Source organism: Hyaena hyaena, unplaced genomic scaffold (genome assembly GCF_003009895.1).
Source record: "Hyaena hyaena isolate Hyena2069 unplaced genomic scaffold, ASM300989v1 scaffold_1052, whole genome shotgun sequence".
Classification (NCBI taxonomy): Eukaryota; Metazoa; Chordata; class Mammalia; order Carnivora; family Hyaenidae; genus Hyaena; species Hyaena hyaena.
Window position 1 is genome coordinate 560,545 of NW_024081678.1, and position 25,780 is coordinate 586,324.

Sequence of the window (25,780 nt, forward strand, 5' to 3'; positions counted from 1 at the left end):
ATTCATTCCTGGGTTACAGGACTGATTCAATATTTGCAAATCAATCAATGTGATACATCACATCAACAAAAGAAAAGACAAAAACCATATGATCCTGTCGATAGATGCAGAAAAAGCATTTGACAAAATACAGCATCCCTTCTTAATAAAGACCCTAGACAAAGTCAGGATCGAAGGAACTTACTTAAACATCATAGAAGCCATCTATGAGAAGCCCTCAGCTAACATCCTCCTCAATGGAGAAAAACTGAGACCTTTCCCCCTGAGATCAGGAACACGACAGGGATGTCCACTCTCACCACTGTTGTTTAACATAGTGCTGGAGGTCCTAGCATCATCAATCAGACAATAAAAGGAAATAAAAGGCAACAGAATTGGTAAAGAAGAAGTCATATTCTCACTTTTCACAGATGACATGATACTCTACATAGAAAACCTGACAGACTCCACCAGAAGCCTACAAGAACTGATCCAAGAATTCAGCCAAGTTGCAGGGTACAAAATCAATGTACAGAAATCGGTTGCATTTTTATACACCAATAATGAAGCAACAGAAAGAGAAATCAAGAAACTGATACCATTCACAATAGCACAAAAAAACATAAAATACCTAGAAATAAACCTAACCAAAGATATAAGAGATCTGTATGATGAAAACTATGGAAAACTTATTAAGGAAATTGAAGAAGACACAAAGAAATGGAAAAACATTCCATGCTCATGGGTCAGAAAAATAAATATCGTTAAAATGTCATGACTACCCAAAGCAATCTACACATTCGATGCAATCCCAATCAAAATTGCACCAGCATTCTTCTCAAAGCTAGAACAAACAATCCTCAAATTTGTATGGAACCACAAAAGACCCCATATAACCAAAGTAATATTGAAGAAGAAAAACCAAAAAGGGAGGCATCACCACCCCAGACTTTAGCCTCTACTACAAAGCTGTCATCATCAAAACAGTATGGTATTGGCACAAAAACAGACACACAGACCAATGGAATAGAAGAGAGAACTCAGAATTGGACCTACAAATGTATGGCCAATGGCCAACTAATCTTTGACAAAGCAGGAAAGAGTATCCCATGGAAAAAAGACAGCCTCTTTAACAAATGGTGCTGGGAGAACTGGACAGCACCATGCAGAAGAATGAAACTAGATCATTTTCTCAACCATACACAAAAATAAACTCAAAATGGATAATGGACCTGAATGTGAGACAGGAAACCATCAAAACCCTAGAGGAGAAAGCAGGAAATAACCTCCTTGACTTGAACCACAGCAATTTCTTACTTGACACATCCCCAAAAAGCAAGGGAATCAAGAGCAAAAATGAACTATTGGGACTTAATCAAGATTAAAAGCTTCTGCATGGCAAAGGAAACAATCCATAAAACTAATAGGCAACCGACAGAATGGGAAGATAGTTGCAAATGACGTATCAGGTAGAGCGCTAGTATCCAAAATCTATAAGGAACTCACAAAACTCCACACCCAAAAAACAAACAATCCAGTGAAGAAATGGGCAGAAGACATGAACCAACACTTCTCCAAAGAGGACATCCAGATGGCCAACAGACACATGAAACGATGCTCAGCGTCCCTCAGCATCAGGGAAATACAAATCAAAACCACACTGAGATACCACCTCACGCCAGTCAGAGTGGCTAAAATGAGCAAATCAGAGAACTCTAGATGCTGGAGAGGATGTGGAGAAACGGGCACCCTCCTACACTGTTAGTGGGCATGTAAACTGGTGCAGCTCCTCTGGAAAACAGTGTGGAGGTTCCTCAAAAAATTAACACTAGAACTCCCCTATGACCCAGCAATAGCACTCCTAGGGATTACCTAAGGGACATAGGAGTGCTGATGCATAGGGACACATGTACCCCAATGTTCATTTCAGCACTCTCAACAATAGCCAAAATGTGGAAAGAGCCTAAGTGTCCATTAACGGACGAAGGGATCAAGAAGATGTGGTTTATCTATAGAATGGAATACTACATGGTAGTGAGAAAGAATGAAATCTGGCCATGTGTAGCAACATGGATGGACCTTGAGGGTGTTATGCTGAGTGAAATAAGTCAGGCAGAAGACAGATACCATATGTTTGCACGTATAGGAGGATTAGGAGGAACTTAACAGAGGACTGTGGGGAAGAAGAAGAGGGGAAAAATAGTGGGGGAGAGGGAGAGAGGCAAACCCTGAGAGCCTCTTGAATGCTGAGAACAAACTGAGAACTGATGGGGGTGAGGGGGAGGGGAAGGGGGTTGATGAGCACTGGGTGTTATATGGAAACCAACTTGACAATAAACTATTAAAAAAAAAAAATTAAAAAAGGTACGTATAGGAAGTAGTCAAGAGTCCCAGAGCCTCTCCTCTCCCAACTCTGGCATAGTAATTTTTACTCTTGAGTTTCAGAATCAGAGATACTATAGACTCAGACACTGCTGAAGATAAGAGTAATACAGTAAAAACAGAAATTTTATGCAGAAGCATTCAAATTGTACCTTCTCTCTGCCACAACTGGTTGAGAACATTTGTCACTGGAATCAGTCTCCCAAGTAGAAGAGATCTGTTAGAAAAACCTACCAACCCTAGTTTTAAAAAAAAAAAAACAAACTATAGATATTACCACCTAGACATCCACAATGACATGGCTCGGACAGATCATACCACAGTAAAATCTACCAAGATAAAAATTTTATTGTACAACTGGAATTTGCAATCATCATTTTAGTTTCACTCTTAAATATGAGGAATCACTAAGATTCACTGGACATCTGACAGAAGGCTCTAGAATAAAAGGAAACAACCAAGGTAACCAAAAAGGTATTTGTAGGAAACAGAAACTATAGAAAGAAATCTTTTTTTTATTAAAAAAAAAGAAATCTTAATAGGAAGGGGTAGAGGAACCTAACATCAAGGAATAACGTGAAATTTCAAATCACTAAAACAGGATGTCAAGATCCCCAAAGTTTTCAAAGATTAAAATATAGTGACTCACAAAGGATCAAGGAATCAGAATGGTATTTTTGACAGGAAGATAAGCTAAAAGAAAATAGAGTATGTGTTTAAAAATCTGAAGGAAAATAATTTCCAATCTAGAATTCTGTACCTACCAAATTACCCATCATGCGGGCAAAATCATGGTATTTTCAAATATTTAAAGTCTTAAATTCTCAGGAAGCTACTAAAAGATGAGCCCCACTAAAAAAGGAGAGGGCAAGAGAAAGGATTATTTGAGATCCCAAAACTATGAACTGCATTACTGGAGAAAAGAGAAGGGACTTCACTGGATAATAGAGGAAATCACATGACAACACCTACGTGACAGGCCTAAGGGAAGACAAGAGCAAAAAACAAAAAGTAGACAGATTTCAGAAGAAAATGATAGATTACCTGATGTGTCTACATACATGAAGAATATATTTATAATTTTATCACAGAAACTGGTGATAAATTAGTTACAGGTGCACAGAAAATCAGTAAATGGAAAAAACCAAGACAATGAAAAGAAAACTAAGAGACAAGCAAGTGGTCAAACACATTATGGAAAATCCATTCCATGAGATATCACTGAACAATAAAAAGAAATGAATGACTGATACATACAAAAACCTGGACGAATCTCCAAAGAATGATCCTGAGAGGAAAAGTCAATTCCAGAAAGTTATATATTATGTGACTCCATTTAACCAACATTCTTAAAATAACAAAACTGTAGAAATAGAGAAAAGATTAGAGGTTTCAGGCATTAAGGAGGGAGTGAGGGCAAGAGAAAAGTGAGTTTGCTATAAAACGACAAGAGGGATCCTGCGGTGATGAAACTGTTCTGTTCCTTGTCTCTATCAATGTCAGTATCCTGGTTGTGCACTCTAATTAGTTTTGCAAGATGTTACCTTTAGAAGTAACTAGGTGAAGGGTACTTGGGCTTGCATTTCCTTATTTCTTACAGTGTGGCTTGTAAATCTGTAATTCTCTCAAAACAAAAAGCTTAATTAAAAAAAAAAACAGAGTTCTCAAAATCTTTCTACAGAATACTTTCTCCTTTTCTCCTTTTAAGCAGATTAGATTGAAGTGATCAGTTCCTTACTCAAGGATTGAGCCAGTTCAGTCTGAGATGACATTTTAGTAAGACTCATTCCATTTGTAGTATGCCCTATTCTTTAGAATGAGGTCTCCTGGGGAACAGAGCCTGGTGAACCACCTTAACCCTTAAATATTGGAAGACATTCAGTTCCATCCCTTGAAGGTTTTTGTTCAATTTTGTTTAGCTTCTTGCCTCAGATAACTTCAAAATCTGGCAAATGTCTATTTGTAATAGGCCACTTTCCTGCAACAGGACTCTGACATCTTAGCACAGCAAGACTACTCTACTTTTCTAGCTTAGGATTCTGTACCTCCCCCAAAACTTAAAAATGTTCATTAAGGAAAAGTGGCTATCCATCTGGGATGTCCCTGGATTCTAGTCGGTCATGCTAGAACACAGCTGGCAAAAGCTGTGCTTTCCCATGGTAGACCTTCTCTGTGTGGACCAGCTTAAAACCCTCAGCTTTTGCCCCAAATTAGCTAATACTCTCAGGGAAAAAAATGACTAATAATCATCAACTCATCTTCTCAAGATTCTTCTCTCTTTGGAATTTTAATCTATCTAGACTTTGTTCTTTCCACAGCTCCCCAAGTCTCTAAAAATATGATGTTTGCATTTCATTTTTCTTTTTAACTAGTTGTTGCAGCAGGTGTGTGGCCTACTGCAATTTGTCACATCCTACCTACAAGTGAAACCTCTAGCATAACCTTGATACCAAAGTCCTACAGGAACATTTTGAGAAAAGTAAAAGACAATACTGTTCATGAATATAGATGCAAATGCCTCAAATACTAGCAAACCAAATCAAAAGAGGTTAATAATTTATGACCAAGTCAAATTTATCCCAGAAAACTTAAAGTTGATTTAACTTTCAAAAATCAATATAATTTACCACATTAAAGAAGGTCTCTTAATTCTGAAAGAAATGGATCGTTCTATATCCCTTGGAACCAAAAGGCTATATATAGTTCACCCCTAAACAAGGGTTTGAACTGTGCAGGTCCACTTATTCACATTTTTTTGCAATAAATATAGCATAGTACTATAAATGTTATTTTCTCTTCCTTAATAACTTTCTTAACACTTTCTTTTCTATAGCTTACTTTATTATAAGAATACAGGATATAATATATATAACATACAAAATAGGTGTTAATCAACTGTTTACATTATCAATAAGGCTTCTGGTCAACAGTACGCTCTTAGGAATTAAGTGTTTGGGGAGTCACAAGTTTTAAGTGGATTTTCAACCGCACAAGTGGGTCAGCAACCCTAATGTCTGCATTGTTCAAGGATCAACTACATAATTAGGTGTTTATACAAATTTCTAGTAAACACTATTTCTAACACTACATAATTTTTCTCCCCAATTAGTATTGCTTTTGAATAACTTGTCTTTATTCATTAGTTTCACAAACTCTATTTGGAAGTTGGCTATTCGGTAGAGTTAAGTCAACCCATCTTAAGATGTAGTCTATAAAAGACTAATTTCCAGGGAACCTGGTATGGCTCAGTCCACTGAGCATCTGACTTCAGCTCAGGTCATGGTCTTGTGGTTCATGAGTTTGAGCCTCATATCAGGCTCACTGCTGTCAGCACAGAGCCCTCTTTGGATCCTCTACCCTTCTCTCTTTGCCCCTTCCCAGCTTGCACTCTCAAAAATAAACATACATTAAAAAAAATAAAAGACTGATTCTCTAATATAGCAATAGATTAACTTCAATATTCAGAAAACAACCAAATTTTCAAACCTGGATTACAAACTACAGCCACTGCCCACTTTCCTAAAAACCTAACTTGTTATTTTAGGAAAGGTGAAAAATTGTGTTAAAATTTGCTAAGTCCTTTTTTCCCCCAAGTTTTTTGTTTGTTTTAATTCTGAGAGAGTGAGGACAGAGAGAGAGGGGGAGAGAGAATCCCAAACAGGCTCCACACCATCAGCACAGAGCCCAACGCAGGTGTCAAACCCACAAACCATGAAATCATGACCTGAGTCAAAATCAAGAGTCAGACACTCAACCAACTAAGCCATCCAGGCGCCCCAGTATTTGGTAATTCTAAACCCAGACCTCTAATTTCAAATCTAAGAAACGTCAAATCAGAATTTTCACAAACTACTTCCAAATTATATAGAAAGTCAATGGGAATATAGGATCCCTTTTAAGAATAAGACTTACAAATAATAAAATAGATGTAACTATATTGTGTAAAGCTTCATTTATTAAAATATTAAAGCTGTTACCAAATCTCCCTTTTCACTTACCTCTTTGCTTGGTGACTGAATACAAATGTTTTCCATTTTAGGTGTTGAATAAAGCACTGATTTTGTAGAATTTGTGCTAAAATCATTGGTAAGACCTTAAAAAAAAAAACCCAGTTTAAATGACATATGGTATAAAATCTCTGAGTTACAATTAAAAGAAGCCCTACAAGAAATGTGAAGAAGCTTGCTGACTCTTTAAACACAATTAGTTTGACGGGGTGCCTGGGTGGCTTAGTCAGTTAAGCATCCGACTTTCGCTTAGGTCATGATCTCGCGGTTCGTGGGTTCGAGCCCCGCGTCGGGCTCTGTGCTGACTGCCAGCTCAGAGCCTGGAGCTTGTTTCAGTCTGTGACTTCCTCTCTCTCTGACCCTCCCCTGCTCACACTGTCTCTCTCTCTCTCCTAGAAATAAATAAAACATTTAAAAAAAATAAACAAACACAATTAGTTTGAATTACATACAAACATCACTTCAATGTTCAAATGTGCCTAGAAGGCAACTGGAACTGAAAGACAAACAAGATTTCCGAAGAAATAATGAATCAGATCTTCAGAGCTTATATAAAAAAAATATTTTTCCACACTCTGTGTTTGTTCTTTGGTTGGCCTATTCTCTTATTTCAATACCTTCTAATTGTGATGAACACTTATGAAAGTTTTTGCCATAATTCATCATTTCTTTAGAATGAACTGCAAATCACCAAACATTCTCTCTTAAGGATCCTAAGAATTCTGCACATTTATTCCCATTACATGAAATACCTTCTCTTTCATACGATAATTATTTATGGACTTCCAAACTACAGGAATCTAGTATGACCTAAAGGAAATACTAAATTATTCTCTTTTTTGCCAGTATCATCCTCAGTGTAACAAAGGTAAAGGATTGCACATGTACTCAAAATTCCTGGAAAAGTATTTTACATATATTTATTAGAATACATTTGCTGAATTTAATATTAATGAATATCACACATTTATATTTTCATCCAACCCAACACTCAAGTCCATCTTGAAATGAAGCCTTACTTTTTTCTTCAAAACAATCTTGTAATATTTCCAGTATGTTCTGGCCTTGTTTCGTATTAATGTCAGGTGCTCTAATAAGAAGGAATGAAGGGAAAATGTCACATATCATTTCCAGAAGATATTTGCTATTTATGTTACGATCTACTTTGAAAAGTTCATATCTCATTATAAAATGTTATTTCACTTAATCGGAAAAATAGCACCTTTACTATGTGAGGACCAAACAAGTACTTGAGTCCAAGAGTTCCCAGAAGATTACATGAAGCAGTATGTCATTATCTATAACAATTATATTCCTTGATTGAACAGCAACATCTAAAGCCATCTTAAACTATTTCTATATCTAAACAAGAACACAGACATTTTTTAACAAATCTAATCAGTACTAAGAAACATCTTTAATAAAAACTCTACAGTCATGAGCTCTAAGTAACAGTCTTCCCTACAAGTTCTCAAATGCACTTTTGATTCAGTACCATAAACCTTAGCAGCTGATGAATCAGTATAAAATTTTAATTGTAGTTTCACATGCCGTTGTAAGAAATATTATAGAGGAAATCCCTTGTTCACTTCATCTGGTTTCCCCCAATGGTAACATTTTGTAAAATTATACTATACTAGCACAACCAGGATGCTGACATCAACACAATCCACTAATCTTATTCAGGTTTCTCCAGTTCTACATATACAGCTGACCCTTGAACAAAATGGTTATGAACTGCGTGGGTCCACTCATAAACATATTGTTTTCAATAAACATATTAAAAAATTTTTGGAGATCTGCAATAATTTGAAAAAGTTTGAAGATGAACCACGTAGCCTAGAAATATTTTAAAAATTTAACAAGAAGTTATTTACATCATCAATGCATAAAATATATGTAGATACTAGTCTATTTTATCATTTACTACCATAAAATACACACAAATCTATTCTTAAAAGTTAACTTATCAAACCTTAGATACACAGAACAGACACAGTGCTATTTATAGTCAAGAGATATAAAGACGCATTATTATATCATAATTGCATAAAATTATAGTTCATGCTACACTATTATAATAATTTCGTAGCCACCTCCTATTGCTATTTTTTAAGTTTATTAATTTACAACTTTGAAGGAAGGGGGAAATTAATGTCACTGGGAAAGGTGCAGAGAGAGACGGAGTCAGAGAATCCCAAGCAGGCTCCACGTTGTGTGCGCAGAGCCCAACATGTGGCTAAACCCTACGAACCCCAAGATCATGACCCAAGCTGAAATCAAGAGTCAGACGCTTACCCAACTGAGCCATCCAGACGGCACTGTCCTGTTGCTATTGTGGTGAGCTCGAGTGTTGGCAAGTATCCCCTTAAAATGCCCATAAAAACACTAATCATCTCTGAGTGAACAGTTCATCTCTCCTGTAAACTGCATATTGCAGTAAAAAGTGATCTCTCACATTTCTCCCATTTTTCATCATGTTCAGTGCAAAACCATACACCTTGAATAACACCAGGGATTCAACAAGGTACCACCAGTAATGCTGGAGATGCTCCCAAGAAACAAAGAAATGTCATGACACTGTAAGAAAAAGTTGAATTACGTGATATATAACATAGATTGAGGTCTGCAGCTGTGGTTGCCTGATACTTCAAGGTAAATAAAGGCAGCATAAGGACCATTACAAAAAAAAGAAAAGGAAATTCACAAAGCTGTCTTTTCAGTCTCCAGCAGGTACAAAACCTTGCACTTTCTGCATAGTACCTTTTTATCTTGTACTGAACATGCAGCTTTTATGTGGATGCAGGAGTTGCTCTAAGAAAGGCATAATTATGACTCTAATATGGTTTGGGAAAAAACAAAGTTACTATAAGACAATTTAAAGCAAAATGAAGGTGAAAGATCTAAAGCCGGAGAACTTAATGCTAGGAAAGGATGGTTTGATAATTTAGAAAGCGATCTGGCTTAAAAAATGTCAACTTTTTGCTGATAACAGGATAACGGGATATCAACTTTTGCTGAACAAGAGGCAGCAGCCGAGTTCCTAGATGCCATTAAGAAAATCACTGAGGATCCTCTACCTAAACAGATTTTAATGCAGACAAAAGTATCCTATTCTGGAAAAAGCACCACAAAGAACATTTATTAGTAAGGAAGAAAAGCAAGCACCAGGATTTAAGACAGGAAAGGATAGGCTAAACTCTACTGTTTTATGCAAACCCAGTCAGGTTTATAATCAGGACTGACCTTATCTATAAGGCTGCTAACCCCCAGCTTTGAAGGGAAAGATAAACACCAGCTGTCAGATTTTTGGTTCTTCTGCAATGGTTCTATCAACGCTTTGTCCCTGAAATCAGGGAGTACCCTGACAGTAAGAGAATGTCTTTTAAAGTTCTTTTCATACAGACAATGCCACTGGCCACCCAGAACCACAGGAGTTCAACACGGAAATCAACATGGTCTACCTGCTCCCAACACAACACCTCTAGATCTGGGGGTCAAAAGGACCTTTAAGACCCACTACACATGGTACTCTAGGGAAAAGACTTCAACACTATGAAATAGAAACCCAACAGAGACAACATCATGAAAGTCTGGAAGGATTACAGCACTGAAGATACCATCACTGTTAGAGAAAAAGCTGTGAACACCATTAAGACTGAAAAAATAAATTCCTGCTGGAATCAACTGCGTGCAGATGTTGTACAGGACTTCACAGAATTTATGATAGAGCCAATCAAGAAAAAAATGAACATGGGGCACCTAGATGGCTCAGTTAAGCATCCAACTCTTGACTTCGGCTCAGGTCATGATCCCACAGTCGAGATGGAGCCCCATCTTCAGCGTGAAGCCTGCTTGTGAAGCCTGCTTAAGATTCTTTTTCTCGCTCTCCATTCCTACCCCCACCCAAGCACTTTATAGTAAATAAATAAAGATTAAAATTAATAAAAGAAAATCATAAATGAGATTATGGATATGGCAAAAAAAGGTGGTGGGTTTCAAGATTCTGGTTTAGGCGAAATTCAAGAGCTAGCAGACATCACACCAGAGGAATTAACAGAAGATGACTTTATGGAGGTGAGCACTTCCACAATAGTACCAGATGATGGGGAAGATGAAGGAGAAGCACTGCCAGAAAACAAACTGACATTAGACAATCTGGCAGAGGGTTCCCATTATTCAAGACTGCTTTTTACTTCTTTTATAACACGGACCTTAGTTACAGGCATACAGGTACTAAAATTAACAGTCGAAGGATTGGTACCATATAAAATCATTTTTAGAGAAATGAAAAAGCAAAGTCAGACAGAAATTATGATGTATTTGCATCAAGTTACACTGAATGTGCCTGCCTCTCCTGCCTCCCCTTTTACCTCCTCCACCTCTGCCACCTCTGCCACACCTGAAAGAGCAAGACCACCTCATCTCTTTCTCCTCCTTCGCAGCCTACTCAATGTGAAGACAATGAGGATGAAGATCTTTATGATAGTCTACTTCCACTTAATGAATAGTAAATAATCAGCATGCCGTACCATTAATAAACTGTGTATATCTTCATGTGAAAATCTAGTAACTATACAACAAGAAAGATAGGAGACATTTTTACATCATCATTGTCTAAGTATTCAATGTGTAGAACATCACGTGCAAAACTTGAATGGAAGTGGGTAACGTAAGTGATATTTAACATAAAACTAAAAATCTGTTAGTTTTCTTACTGTCTTGTAATTTTCCTTTCAAAGAAGTATATTACCACACAGCATGCCTCTCATCACAGGTATTTTTTAAAAAAATATATAACAATGTTTCTAATACTGTATTATGAATATAGCTATAATACCATATGTCATAAAAGTTTTATAATGATTCATTCATTAGTGTATAGACTAAGCTACCATTAAACAATTCGTATTGATTATACTAGGCTACCGTAAAACAATCATATTGCTTTCATTATCAGTAACTGTTATACCTATAAATAAACATGAATTTTTTTCACTTAATTTTTTCATATCTGATGTCTAGTCTTAGTAATATGTATAACACCTACAGTGTTTTGTGTCATTTAAGACTATACTGATGTAGGTAATGACAGATGATATAGGTAATGACAGAGATGATACATTAATAAACTTATTGTATCATCACATCAATAAAAGAAAGAACAAGAACCACATGATCCTTTCATTAGATGAAGAGATTTGACAAAATACAGCATCCTTTCTTGATAAAAACCCTTAAGAAAGTAGGGATAGAAGGATTATACCTCAAGATCATAAAAGCTATATATGAAAGACCCAACGCTAATATCATCCTCAATGAGGAAAGACTGAAAGCTTTCCCGCTAAGGTCAGGAATAAGACAGGGATGTCTACTCTGCCCAATGTTATTCAACAAAGTATTTATTGGAAGTCTTAGCCTCAGCAATCAGAAAACACAAAAAAATAAAAGGCATCCAAATTGGCCAGGAGGAGGTCAAACTTTCACTCTTTGCCAATGACATGATACTCTCCATGGAAAACCCAAAAGATTCCACCAAAAAACTTCCAGAACGGATCCAGGAATTCAGCAAAGTGGCAGGATAGAAAATCAATGCACAAAAATTGGTTGCATTCTTATACACCAACAATGAAGCAACAGAAAGAGAAATCAAGGAATTGATCCCATTTATAATTGCACCCAAAACCATAAAATACCTAGGAATAAAACTAGCCAAAGAGGTGAAAAATCTATATACTGAAAACTATAGAAAGTTAATAAAGGAAATTGAAGAAGACACAAAAAAATGGAAAAATATTCCATGCTCCTGGATAGGAAGAACAAATATTGTTAAAATGGCAATACTACCCAAAGCACTCTATATATTCAATGCAATACCTATCAAAATAACTCCAGAATTCTTCACAGAGCTAGAACAAACAATCCTAAAATTTGTATGGAACCACAAAAGACCCCAAAGAGCCAAAGCAATCTTCAAAAAGAAAACCAAAGCTGGAGGCATCACGATCCCAGACTTCAAGACGTATTACAAAGCTGTAATCATCAAGATAATATGGTACTGGCACAAAAAGAGACACTCAGATCAATGGAACAGAACAGAGAACCCAGAAACGGACCCACAAACGTACAGCCAACTAATCTTTGACAAAGCAGGAAAGAATACCCAGTGGAATAAAGACAGTCGCTTCAGCAAATAGTGCTGGGAAAACTGGACAGTGACATGCAGAAAAATGAACCTGGACCACTTTCTTACACCATACACAAAAATAAACTCAAAATGGATGAAAGATGCGAAAATGTAAGACAGGAGGCGATCAAAATCTTCGAAGGGAAGCAGGCAACAACCTCTTTGACCTTGGCCACACCAACTTCTTACTCAACACGTCTCCAGAGGCAAGGGAAACCAAAACAAAAATAAACTATTGGTACCTCATCAAAATAAAAAGCTTCTTCACAGCAAAGGAAACAATCAGCAAAACTAAAAGGCAACCTATGTAATAGGAGAAGATATTTGCAAACAACATATCAGATAAAGGATTAGTATCCAAAACCTATAGAGAACTTATCAAACTCAACACCCAAAACAACAAATAATCCAGTGAAGAAATGGGCAGAAGATATGAATAGACACTTTTCCAAAGAAGACATCCAGATGGCCAACCAACATATGAAAAAATGCTCAACATAACTCATCATCATGGAAATACAAATCAAAACCACAATGAGATACCACCTCACACCAGTCAGAATGGCTAACATTAGGGGCGCCTGGGTGGCTCAGTCAGTTAGGCAACCAACTTTGGCTCAGGTCATGATCTCACGGGTTGCAGGTCCAAGCCCCTCATTGGGCTCTGTGCTGACAGCTCAGAGGCTGGAGCCTGCTTCGGATTCTTGCCTCCCTCTCTCTCTCTGACCCTCCCCCATCCATGCTCTGTCTCTCTCTCTCTCTCAAAAATAAACATTAAAAATTAAAAAAAAAAAAAGAATGGCTAACATTAACAACTCAGGCAACAACAGATGTTGGTGAGGAGGTAGAGAAAGAGGATTTCTTTTGCGTTGCTGCTGGACACGCAAACTGGTGCAGCCACTCTGAAAAACAGTATAGAGGCTACTCAAAAAATTTAAAAATAGAACTATCCTATAACCCAGCAATTGCACTACTAGGTATTTATCCAAGGAATACAGGTATGCTATTTCGTACGGACACATGCACCCCAATGTTTATAACAGCACTATCAATAATAGGCAAAGTATGGAAAGAGCCCAAATGGCCATCAATGGATGAATGGATAAAGAAGATGTGGTATAAATATACTTCCGAGTATTACTTGGCAATCAAAAAGAATGAAATCTTGTCATTTGCAACTACATGGATGGAACTAGAGGGTATTATGCTAAGTGAAATTAGTCAGAGAAAGACAAATATCATACGACCTTACTCATATGAGGACTTTAAGATACAAAACAGATGAACATAAAGGAAGAACATAAAGGAAGGGAAGGAAAAATAATACAAAAACAGGAAGAGGGACAAAACATGAGAGACTCTTAAGGGTTGCTGAAGAGGTTGTGGGAGGGGGGATGGGCTAAATGGGTAAAGGGCTTAAGAAATTTACTTCTGAAATCACTGTTGCACCATGTGCTAACTAACTTGGATATAAATTATAAAAAATAAATAAGCTATAGAAAGTATTTGCCTCAAAAAAAAAAGTACACTTATCATGATGAGCCCTGAGTAATGATATTGCTGAATCACTGAATGATATTGTACACCTGAAACTAATACAATGTTGTGTGTTAACTATACTGGAAATAAAACTTTAAAAACTTAAAAAAGAAAAAAAAAAACTTACTGTATCAATAAATATAGTACTCTAAATGTATTTTCTCTTATGATTTTCTTAATAAATAACATTTTCTATGCTCTCGATTACTTTACTGTATTATATTATTGTATTATTCATGTTATTGGTAAGGCTTCTAGGCAACAGTAGGCTTTCTGTAGGAAGTTTTTGGAGTCAAAAGTTGTATGAGGATTTTCAACTGTGCAGGGGTCAGCAACTCTCACCCCCAAGTTGTTTAAGGGTCAACTGTACTCATTTGTGTGTTTATGTTACTATTTAGTTTTGTGCCATTTATCACATCTATAGGTTCAGGTATCACCACCACAGTTTAGATACTGTACAGTTCTACACCACAAAGATCCTTCTATTGTCCTTTTATAATCTATACCCACATTTTCTTTTAGCCCTACCAAATAAGCTCTATTTTTGTAATATTACCATTCGGTCCATTCTATAGACTGCTTTCCCTTGGCTGTCACTTAGAACTGAGCCTGCCTCTTCTCGATCCATAATTTATCAGGGGAATTTCTTTTCTCATTGCAACTAAGTAGTCATCACACTGCTTGTATTAATATTTCTCTGTTAATATAAAATCACTAAGATGATTATACTTAATCAGTAGGCACAGAAATCATTATGTTAGACAGAAGTAATTTTTCCCTTCTTCATTTAAAAATCATTTCCTAAAGATGGAAATAAAAATCACCTTAAAAGCTAAATACGTAACTCACCTGGAAGGTCGGCAAAATCTTCTTCTGTAGTCATTTTTGAGATGATCCTGAAAGAAAAGTAAATCATCAAACTGATGAAAAGTTAGGTTCTTCATTTGTTCATTCAGCAAGTTTTGCTAAGTGCCTATATAGTACCATAAAGAGGAATTCTTCTGGATCAAGTGAAGGAAAACTTGCCTCAAATCTGTTGTTTCAAATTCTTTGCTTAAACTACTTTGTTCACCCTGGTATTCATTCCATCTTCCTCCCTTTCCTCCATCTACCCCCACACCTTTCCCAACATCAAAATCCCAACTATCTCAGCTTCCAATAATTCAAGCTGGTTGGCAAGCAGTATCTACTAATCTCCTTTCCTTGCAGAAGATCCCTCTAAGATAATAGTTAAGGGCTAAAATGGCAAAGAACAATGAAAAAGACAGTGGAAGAGAGGACCATCTGTTAACAAACAAATTTAACAAATTTGTAGAGATGAAAAATAAATGAAGTATGTTTATTGAATAGTATAAAACAAAATAAATAAAATAGAATAAAAGCAGTAGCAACCAAAAGTTAGCTCAGAGGGTCCAGTCTTTGATGAGGAGTAAAGCTGATCTACCCAGGAAAAAGCCATAACAATACAGAACTACGAAATTCAAAATATGAAGAGTAAGAGTAAGAAAGGGAATAAACAGAATAACAGACCCCCACATCCCCTTTCACTATAAACACAGTATTCTACTGTCTGTCTTAACTATCACCAGCATCTATGGATCACCAGATACTTAGGGGTCTCTAAAACAAAACAGGAATATCAAGATAAAAATTTTAAAAATGGAGAAGGACCATGAGAAAACTGATACCAAGAATGAGAAAGAAGAGCAAAACCCAATATATAAACTTGTTGAATTATTATGTTGTACACCTAAAACTAATGTAACACTGAGTGTCAACTAGGCTTCTATTTTAAAAAGAGAAAGAGAAAGAAAAAACTTCAAACAAAAACAAAACTCTAGTACCTTCAAGAGACATCAGAAATACTGGACTTAGAAAACAAAAGTGATATACTATAAATGCTACATAACTAAATAATGACCAAGAAAAATTCTTATTAAAAACATGATGGCCTAATGGAGAAAAACTCTCATTAGCAAATGGTGCTGGGAGAACTGGACAGCGATATGCAGATCAATGAAACTAGACCACTTTCTTTATACCATACACAAAAATAATTCAAAACAGGGGTGCATGGGTGGCTAAGTTGGTTAAGCGTCCAACTTCAGCTCAGGTCCTGATCTCATGGTTCGTGGGTTCGAGCACCACGTCGGGCTCTGTGCTGCCAGCTCAGAGCCTGGAGCCTGTTTCAGATTCTATGTCTCCCTCTCTCTCTGACCCTCCCTTGCTCACGCTGTCTCTCTCTCTCTCTCTCTCAGAAATAAATAAAACACTAAAAAAAATTTTTTTAAATAATTAAAAATGGATGAAAGCCCTAATGAAAAAGGAAACCATCTAAGTCCTACAGGAGAAAACAGGCAGCAACCTCTTTGACCTCAGCTGCAGCAACTTCTTACTTGACAGGTCTCTAAAGGCAAGGGAAATAAAAACAAAAATGAACTATTGGGACCTCATCAAGATAAAAAGCTTCTGCACAGCAAAGGAAACATACAACAAAACTAAAAGAATGGAATGGGAAAAGATATTTGCAAGTGGTGTATCGGATAAAGGATTAGTATCCAAAATGTATGAAGAACTCATCAAATTCAACACCCAAACAACAAATAATCCAGTGAAGAAATGGGCAGAAGACACGAATAGATACTTTCCCAAAGACATCCAGATGGCTAACAGACACATGAAAAGATGCTCAACATCACTCATCATCAGGGAAATACAAATCAAAACTACACTGAGATATTACCTTATACTGGTCAGAGTGGCTAAAATTAACAACTCAGCAAACAACAGATGTTGGCGAGGATGTAGAGAAAGGGGAACCCTTCTGCATTGTTGGTGGGAATGTAAACTGGTGCAGCCACTCTGGAAAACAGTATGGAGATTTCTCAAAAAATTAAAAACAGAACTACCCTACAACCGAGAAATTGCACTGCTAAAAATGTATCCAAAGGATGCAGGAGCACGGATTCGAAAGGGCACCTGCACTCCAATGTTCACAGCAGTGCTTTCGACAATAGCCAAATAATGGAAAGAACCCAAATGTCCATTGACTGATAAATGGATAAAGAAGATGTGGTATATATACACAATGGGATACTACTTGGCAGTGAAAAAGAATGAATTCTTGCCATTTGACCCAAATAAAATACACGGTTTAAAGAAAACTGATGAATGAGAATGAGCAGACAAGCTACAGGCTAGAAGAAAATATTTGCAAAAGATACATCTGATAAGGAGACTATTATCCAGAATATGCAAAGAATGTTTAAAACTCAACAATAAGAAAACAACCTAATTAAAAACTAAATGGGCCAGAGACCTTATACATCAGGTAAGATGTACAAATGGCAAAATAAGCATATGAAAGGATGCTCCACAGCATGTGTCATCAGGAAAAAGCAAATTAAAAGCCACAATGAGATATCACTATACCTCTAAGAATGACCAAAATCTGGAACACTGGCAACTCCAAATGCTGGTAAGGATATGACACAATAGAAACTCTCATTTACTTTTTAATGCAAAATGGTATAGTCACTTTGGAAGACATATTTGGGGGTTTTTACAAAAATAAACAGACTCTTACCATGACATAGCAATCGTACTCCTTGTTATTTACCAAAGGAGTTGAAAACTTATGTCCACACAACAATTTGCACACAGATGTTTATAGCAACTTTACTTGTAATTGCTAAAACTTGAAAGCAACAAGATGTCCCTTACTAGGTAAATGGATAAACTGTGGTACATCCAGACAATATCATATTATTGAGCAACAAAAAGAAATGAACTACCAAACCATGAAAAAACATGAAGAAATCTTAAATGGGTAGTACTAAATGAAAGAACTCAATCTGAAAAGGCTATGTATGTATGATTCCAACTATATCACATTCTGGAAAAAGCAAAACTATGGAGATGGTAAAAAGATCAGTGGTTACCAGAGCTGAGTGGGGAGGGAGGGATAAAGAGGCAAAACACAGAGGATATGTAGGGGAGTAAAAATACTCTATATACCATAATGATGGATACATGTCATTAGACTTTTGTCCAAAACCACAGAATGTACAACGCCAAGAGGGAACCTTACTGTAAACTATGGACTCTGGGTAATAATGATGTGTCAATGCAGGTTCATCAATTGTAATAAATATAGTATTCTGGTGGGGGATACTAACAACAGGGGTAGCTATGCAGGTGTGGGAGCAAGGGAGTATATGGAAAGTCTCTGTACTTTCCTCTTGGTTTTGTTAAGAACCTAAGACTGCTAAAAAAATAAACTCTTTAAAAAAGGAGCCGTGGGCATTTGGTGAATTTTATTCCCCTCTTCTTTCTACAATTGGAATGCGTTTATTCCTTTTTAATTCTATATAATGTAAACAATGTAGGTGCTCACATTAAAAGGACGCTCTACAGCATTCTTTTACACAACTTTATGCAAACAAGCATTACTTTGTAACTTTTTATAAATGGGAGGTCACTGGTGAAAAGTTTCTTAAAAAGGGAGATAAATTAGAAAAATCAAGTTTAGGGCAGGGGCTGATGTGGGCTGTATAATACAAAGTAACCATAAGCAAAGTGTGAAATACAGAATACTGAATACCACGGGGGTTCAGTAACACGTAAACAAAAAATGGGTTCCCGCCTCCCCTTAGGCATTCATATCTTAATCACTTTTTAACTACTAACTGCCTTTCAGAAAACTTTATCCGTAACTGACACTCCACAAATAATATGCTTCTGCAAACCGGGAAATCCACACTGTTAAGGCGTTTCAATTCTTCCAGAGACAGAAAATTATTTGGAGGACTCGGAACTACCGTTAGACCAAAACAGTAGAAATCACAAGATTCTCTGAAGAGAAAGATGCCATCACAACCAGAACGAAAAGAAACCTTTGGGGAAACTATACGAAGAAGTTAACTCTTGGCTATCAGCACACGATCAGCCCTGATCTCAAAAACTTGGCGGGCTTTCCCACTGAAATCCTCAAGAAGCCACAGTTTAACATTTCATTCTCCCCGGCCCCGAGTGCAGGTACGCAGCAGCGGCCGGAGCCGGCACTTACCAGACCCGTCGCGGCCATTTTCCGAACCAGCCCCACCCGCGCCGGGGGTCTGGCACGCAAGCCCTCGCGGGCAGTGAGTGACTCGAAGAAGCCCGGCACCGACAGTCTCCCGAGGAGCAGTTAGGCGGTACCCCAGGTGCGCCCCTGAGGTGGGAGGTGGCAAAATTGAAGGAACTGCGAGCCAGTAAGCGCGCTACCGACGCTCTTCACCCATTGGCTCGGCCCTTCCCGAGCACCAGCTCCCAGCGCTCTCCGCGATTTGAAACGGTCTGCACATGCGCAAAACGAAAGGCTCAACGCGATAGAAAGCCGTTAAGGGCCCGCCCTCATATTGGACACTCCAACAGTCCCGCCCCTCGCACCGCCCTACGCAGCCCCGCCCCGTCTTTCCCGTAGCCCCGCCCTCCCCTTCTCTGTTTTCTCCTCTTTTGCTGCCCAAGCAATCGGACTTCAAGCTGGAGGTTTACGTAAAGCTGCCCTCAGCAGGCACCGTCTCGAGAACAGCTTTTATTTACTATTCAGCCGGGTGTAAAAATTGTCAGCGGTTCTATTACGGAGTAAAAAATAATAGTTGGAAGTATAAGAAGTAAAAATTGCAGAATTCGTTTGAAAAGAAATAGTTCATTGTGCAGGCTCGTCCTCCACACGGAGCCCATCTATGCACCACCTCTGAAAGTAATAATAATGTTGATGATGATAACGATGTATTCTTCTTTCAAATATGTGGGTAATACTTTCATGAAGCATTGCCAACAAAATGACTAAGGTAAATATATGTCATTTAAGTATAATGTCCTGAAAGGAGTCCTAAATCCATAGTCTTGAAATATACTGTATCCTCTGGGACAAATTGTGCCACTATTGAGGGTGTTTCCTTATTTATATAGTTATGTAATGGGAGAGCTTATAGATGATCTGAAGACTTGACCATTTTATGATGCTATGAAACTTGTGTTCTATTTTTTGTGATTTAATAAAAATTTGCCCAGGAATTTTAATCAGAAAATACATTACTTATTGAATAAATTCATTAATCAAGAGTTGAACTCATAAACCTTTTAAACGTAATGATTTAACAAACGTTATCACCTTCTAAGATTTGGGGTTTTTTTTGGTAGGGAAGAGGGACTATATGTTCTACAATCAGACTGGGTACCATTCTACTCCCAATAACTCTGCCATAATGAGTAAGTTGATTAAACTATCTGTTACTCTGTTAACATTGTAAAATGGGAATAATATTAAAGTTGCTGAGATATTGGATTAATTCAATTTTAATATCTAGGTGACATGCCTGTAACATGGTAAGAATTCAATAAATAATGCTTGGTTTTATTAAAAAGTTTTACCCATCAGACTACGTTATATAATTTGATGTTGTCATATTTGGAATACATCATAATAAAAAAAAAAACTATCATGTATTCAGTGCACACAATATGCTGTTTTTTCCAAAATGCTCTCCATGCACTAACTTATTTAATTCTTAAAAGATTCCTGTTAAAAGAAGGCAACTAATATTCCCATCTTACAGACAACAGAACTGGGACAGTGTTTAAGTAACTGCCCCATAATCACACTACCACCCCATAATCACACTACCGTTAAATGGCAGAACTGGAGGTGAACCCTGGTATTCTGATTCCAGAACTGAGCACTTAATCACTACACTCTTTTTACTTCTCGGTAAGAAATTTGAGCAAACACAATCACCACTGTGAATTTCCACATGTAAAATGATATACCCTGTTTCCACTGGAAACAGTAACTCTCAGAGGTATTTTGAGAAACTTGAAATGCAGTGACATGCCTGGTATGGAATGTGGGGCACAAAGGGTGTTGGTAATAACTACAGAAAAATGGAGCAACACTTTATTGAAACCAAAAGTTATGGAGATTCCACCATCCCCAAACAAACTTTTCAGTTCCCTCTGCATCTGTCTTCCTATTTAATAGCCCCACAATGATTTTAGCATCCTAAAATAGGATTGCTAGATGATGGACTAATGTTTATAAAATCTAGATTTGTCATTATAGGCCCCCTGCCCCCGCCCCCCCAAATACATCCAGATCTCACTTTATGAACTTCTACAGCAACTGAATAAATCTTGAAGTTTTCCAACACAACTACTTATCTAGGTGAGGAGTGTGTGTGTGTGTCTATCAGTCTATGGAATTCTGTGTGTTAGATGTGTATATGGGAAATAAAGTTTCCAGAAAGTGAATTTGAGAGGGTAGTAGAAACTTTTAGTTGCTTAGAATTTTATGCAGATTATTTAAAATTGATTAAAACTATTTTGAAGAATATTTTAAGCCTTAAAAATTTTGCACTATAAAAATGAACTTGTTCTAGAAATTGTAACACAATTGCTATTAAAACTTAAAATTTGACTTATTTATAATAAACTCAAACTGGTAATATGCCCATCAACTTATAAGTAAACAAATTGTAGTTCATTCATATGGCAGGATATTCCTCAGCAATAAAAACAAACAACTGAAACATGAGACAACTTAAATGAATCTCAAAAGCTAAGTAAGAGAAGCCAGACATCAAAGGCAACCTGCTGTATGTTTCCATATATGTAAATTCATGAAACTATAAAAATAGAAATGAGACCAATAGTTGCCAGGAGATGAAGTTGGGTGTACAAGACACTGACAACAAAGGCCAAGGAGGGAACGTTCTATGATGGTGGAAACAGTCTGTGTCTTCATTATGATACTCTATGTTTTTGTCAAAACTCTCAGAACTGTGCTTTTGAAGAAAGGATGGCTTTTGCTGTATATTATACCTCGATGAACTGTACCTGAAAAATTAATGTTAGAGAGTGTTACCAAATGAAAGTGGGCCCACTCCTTAGTGACTTATAGATAGACTACACCAGGTGGAATGACCTCACAAGGTCAACTTTATTTATACAAAAAAGGAGATCATGGGGAATAATTTCCAAAACAGTGTCTCTCCAACAAGGGAAAGCAGGCTCCTTTTATTAGGACTTGGGATGAATATTCAGAAGGGATTTTAACATTATAGTGAAGCTGAGGTCACCTTTGGCACTTTTTTCTTCTTCTTCTTCTTCTTTTTTTAATGTTCATTTATTTTTGAGAGAGAGCAAGCGAGCAGGGGAGGACAGAGGATCCAAAGCTGGCTCCACACTCAAAGCAGAGCCTGATGCCGGGCTCGAACCCATGAACTATGCGATCATGGCCTAAGTCTAATGCTTAACGACTGAGTCACCCAGGCACTCCACCTCTGGCACTTCTGATCTGTGAGGCACAGGGGGTCAGACCAATAGATAGATCAACCAAGTGAAATGTGCAATTTACGGTTAGAGTGTGATTCAAAACGAAGCCATATAGAGCATTAAACAGAGGAAAACTAAAATAGTAATTATTAAATGACAGGAAAATGCAAAATTTTCTTAGATATGATAATGCTACTGTGTTGATGTAAGGGAGTGTCCTTATTCTTTTAGGATAAAGATATACATATGAATTATTAAGGGGCAAAATGTGATGTTTGTAAGTACTTTGAAATGGTTCAGTTTAAAAAAAAAAAAAAGGTATAGTTAAAGCAAATCTAGGGGTACCTGGGTGGCTCAGTTGGTTAAGCGGCCAGCTTCAGCTCGGGTCATTATCTCACAGTTTGTGGGTTCAAGCCCCACGTCGGGCTCTGTGCTGACAGCTCAGAGCCTGGAGCCTGCTTCGGATTCTGTGTTTCCTTCTCTCTCTCTGTTGCTCCCCCACTCATTCTCTCTCTCACTCTCTCTCTCAAAAATAAATAAACATTAAAATTTTTTTTTAAATAAAAAAAGCAAATCCAGCAAAATGCCAACAATTATTGAAAGTACATGGTAGATGTATAGGTGTTTATTTTTTAAATATTTTTAATGTTTAATTTATTTCTGAGAGAGAGACAGTGTGAGCAGGGAAGGGTCAGAGAGAGGGAGATACAGAATCTGAAACAGGCTCCAGGCTCTGAGCTAGCTGTCAGCACAGAGCCAGATGCGGGGCTTGAAGCCATAAACCATGAGATCATGGCCTGAGCCAAGGTTGGACACTTAACTGACCAAGCCACCCAGGTGACCCTGTAGGTGTTTATTAACACTGCTCTTTCAGGGATGCCTGGGTGGCTCAGTCTATTAAGTGTCCAATTTTGGCTCAGGTCATGATATTATGGTGAGTTTGAGCCTAGCATCAGGCTCTATGCTGACAGCAGGGAGCCTGCTTGGGATTCTCTCTCTGCCCCTCCCCAGCTCACACTGTCTCTCTCTCTTTCACAAAATAAATAAATAAATAAACTTTAAAAGATAAAAATACTGCTCTTTCAGCTTCTCTGTATGTTTTAAACTTTTCAAACTAAAATGATAGGGCAAAATGGCATTAATAAAATTGCTGCAGTTCTCAAAATTTTTGCAAAAAAAGTATTATTATGCAAAAGTTAAAAGGGAAAATATTAGCAGATTACTATAAGAGAGTTTTGTCAGAAAACAATTACACTCCAAAAATCACTTTGTAAAAATTGTAAATATTTCAATTATAACTTAATTTGCTAAAGTGAAATAAACTTATTTGTATAATTCGGGAGTTTGTTTATTAATATAACATTTCAATTTTTAAAATTCTTTACTGTCAAATGTTGTTTCATGTGTTAAGTACATTCACTTTAACTAGCCTTTTCTCCACTAAGTAGAAAGGCTATACTAAGACTCTAATTGCCAAATTAATAAAGTGTGCTTGAAATATGCAGGTAGGTGGCAGCAACGTTCACAAAAACAATTCTATACAATGAGTTTAAAGTCCCCATGAGTTCTTAATTATAGAGTGCTGTGTGAAAATCTTTACAGTTACCTCTGTGCCAAGTGTTTGATTCTTAGTTGCAGTTGAACTCTGTTATATAGACATTGTTTTTCTTCACAAGAACTTAACAGGGGCAGCAGGCTCAGTAGGTAGAGAGTGTGACCTTTTTTTTTTTAATGTTTATTTATTTTTGATACAGAGAGACAGAGCATGAGCAGGGCAGGGGCAGAGAGAGAGGGACACAGAATCTGAAGCAGGCTCTGAGCCGTCAGCTCTGATCCCGATGCAGGGCTTGAACCCACAAACTGTGAGATCATTATCTGAGCCAAAGTCAGATGTTTAACCAACTGAGCCCCCCAGGCACCCCGAGACTGTGACTCTTGATCTGAGTTCTGAGTTTGAACCCCATACTGCTGGTAGAATTTCCTTATAAAAATTTTTTTAATAAATATTCTCTGGCTCTCCATTTTGTGGGCTGTAGTTTCCTTCTAGTTAGCATAATTCTGAAAAATTATCTTTTGTCATTTAAAACACATTTAGGGTCGCCTGGCTGGCTCAGTCAGTTAAGCATCCAACTTTGGCTCACGTCATGAACTCGCAGTTTGTGAGTTAGAGCCCCACGTCCAGCTATGCTGACAGCTCAGATTGGAACCTGCTTCAGATTCTGTGTCTCTCTCTCTTCTCTGTCCCTCCACTGTTCATGCTCTGCCTCTCTCTCTCTCTCTCTTTCTCTCTCTCAAAAATAAACATTAAAAAAAAATTTTTTTAAAGAAAGAAATATGCTCTTGGGTGACTCACTCCATTAAGCATCTGACTTTGGCTCAGGTCATGATCTCATGGCTCATGAGTTGAAGCGCCACATTGGGCTCTCCAGCTCTCAGCACAGAGTCTGCTTCAGATCTTCTATATCTTCCTCTCTCTCTGCCCTCTCTTGCGTGCTCTTTCTCTCAGAAATAAAACAAACATTAAAAAAAAAAAAAAGAAACTTTCAAAAAGTACGATTAGATTATCAAAAGCTTAATACTTTCTGCATTATATGTTTAACCTTGCAAAGACTTAAATTACCTTAGTGGTACTAGGCAAAAATTTAAATAATGAATGTTAGTATTTATTGACATGGATATGTGCTGCAGATATATAACTTTTCAAAGACTTAAATTACTTTGGTGGTACTAGACAAAAATTTAAATATTGAACGTTAGGGGGCGCCTGGGTGGCTTAGTCGGTTAAGCGTCCGACTTTCGCTTAGGGCATGATCTCACGGTTCGTGGGTTCGAGCCCCGCGTCGGGCTCTGTGCTGACTGCCAGCTCGGAGCCTGGAGCCTATTTCGGAGTTTGTGTCTCCCTCTCTCTCTGACCCTCCCCTGCTCACGCTGTCTCTCTCTGTCTCTCTCTCCTAGAAATAAATAAAAATATTTAAAAAAATTGAACGTTAGTATTTATTGACATGGATATGTGCTCCAGATATATTATATGAAAAAATGTAGTTTATCAAATCTCATGTACTTACCTGATTATATAAATATACACAAATAAAGATAAAGTGCTAGAAAGATGATAGTACCCATCCAAACAGTGCTAATGGTGGATGGTGGAAGGGCATGTGATTTTCATTTTTTTAATTTATACCTTAAGACTTGTTTTTTTCTAAAACTTATATAAGTTTTCCATTTATTAGGAAAAATTAAGAAATTATTTTAAGTATTTATAAACGATGATATATGAGATGTTTGTAAATTCAAGTGCCTGTAGAAAATCATAAAGTGCCCAAACATTAGCTTGTAGGCCATATCTAACAGTAAGAAATTTAAAGGG

General features: G+C 37.2%; 2 protein-coding genes across 8 annotated transcripts in view; one reads left to right on the forward strand and one right to left on the reverse strand.

The window, feature by feature from the left end:
• Positions 1-19,385, reverse strand: part of CENPC (centromere protein C) — a 96,414-nt gene extending 77,029 nt beyond the window's left edge. For 3 of the 4 annotated variants that reach the window (XM_039222044.1, XM_039222043.1, XM_039222046.1), the window contains exons 1-4: positions 19,163-19,385; positions 14,944-14,990; positions 7,388-7,458; positions 6,360-6,454 (exon numbers count right to left, since the gene is read on the reverse strand). In XM_039222044.1, coding sequence (XP_039077975.1) covers positions 6,360-6,454; positions 7,388-7,458; positions 14,944-14,990; positions 19,163-19,180 — 231 coding nt within the window. In that variant the 5' untranslated portion in view covers positions 19,181-19,385. The remainder of the gene's footprint in view (positions 1-6,359; positions 6,455-7,387; positions 7,459-14,943; positions 14,991-19,162) is intronic. The other variant, XM_039222045.1, reaches the window with a different exon arrangement.
• A 194-nt stretch (positions 19,386-19,579) lies between these two features.
• STAP1 (signal transducing adaptor family member 1) overlaps positions 19,580-25,780 on the forward strand; it is a 45,215-nt gene continuing 39,014 nt past the window's right edge. For 2 of the 4 annotated variants that reach the window (XM_039222039.1, XM_039222040.1), the window contains exons 1-2: positions 19,580-19,928; positions 20,281-20,349. The gene's annotated coding sequence lies outside the window, so the exon portion shown is untranslated. Of the gene's footprint in view, positions 19,929-20,280; positions 20,350-21,241; positions 21,302-25,780 lie in introns of those variants that run through there. The other 2 variants (XM_039222042.1, XM_039222041.1) reach the window with 2 other exon arrangements.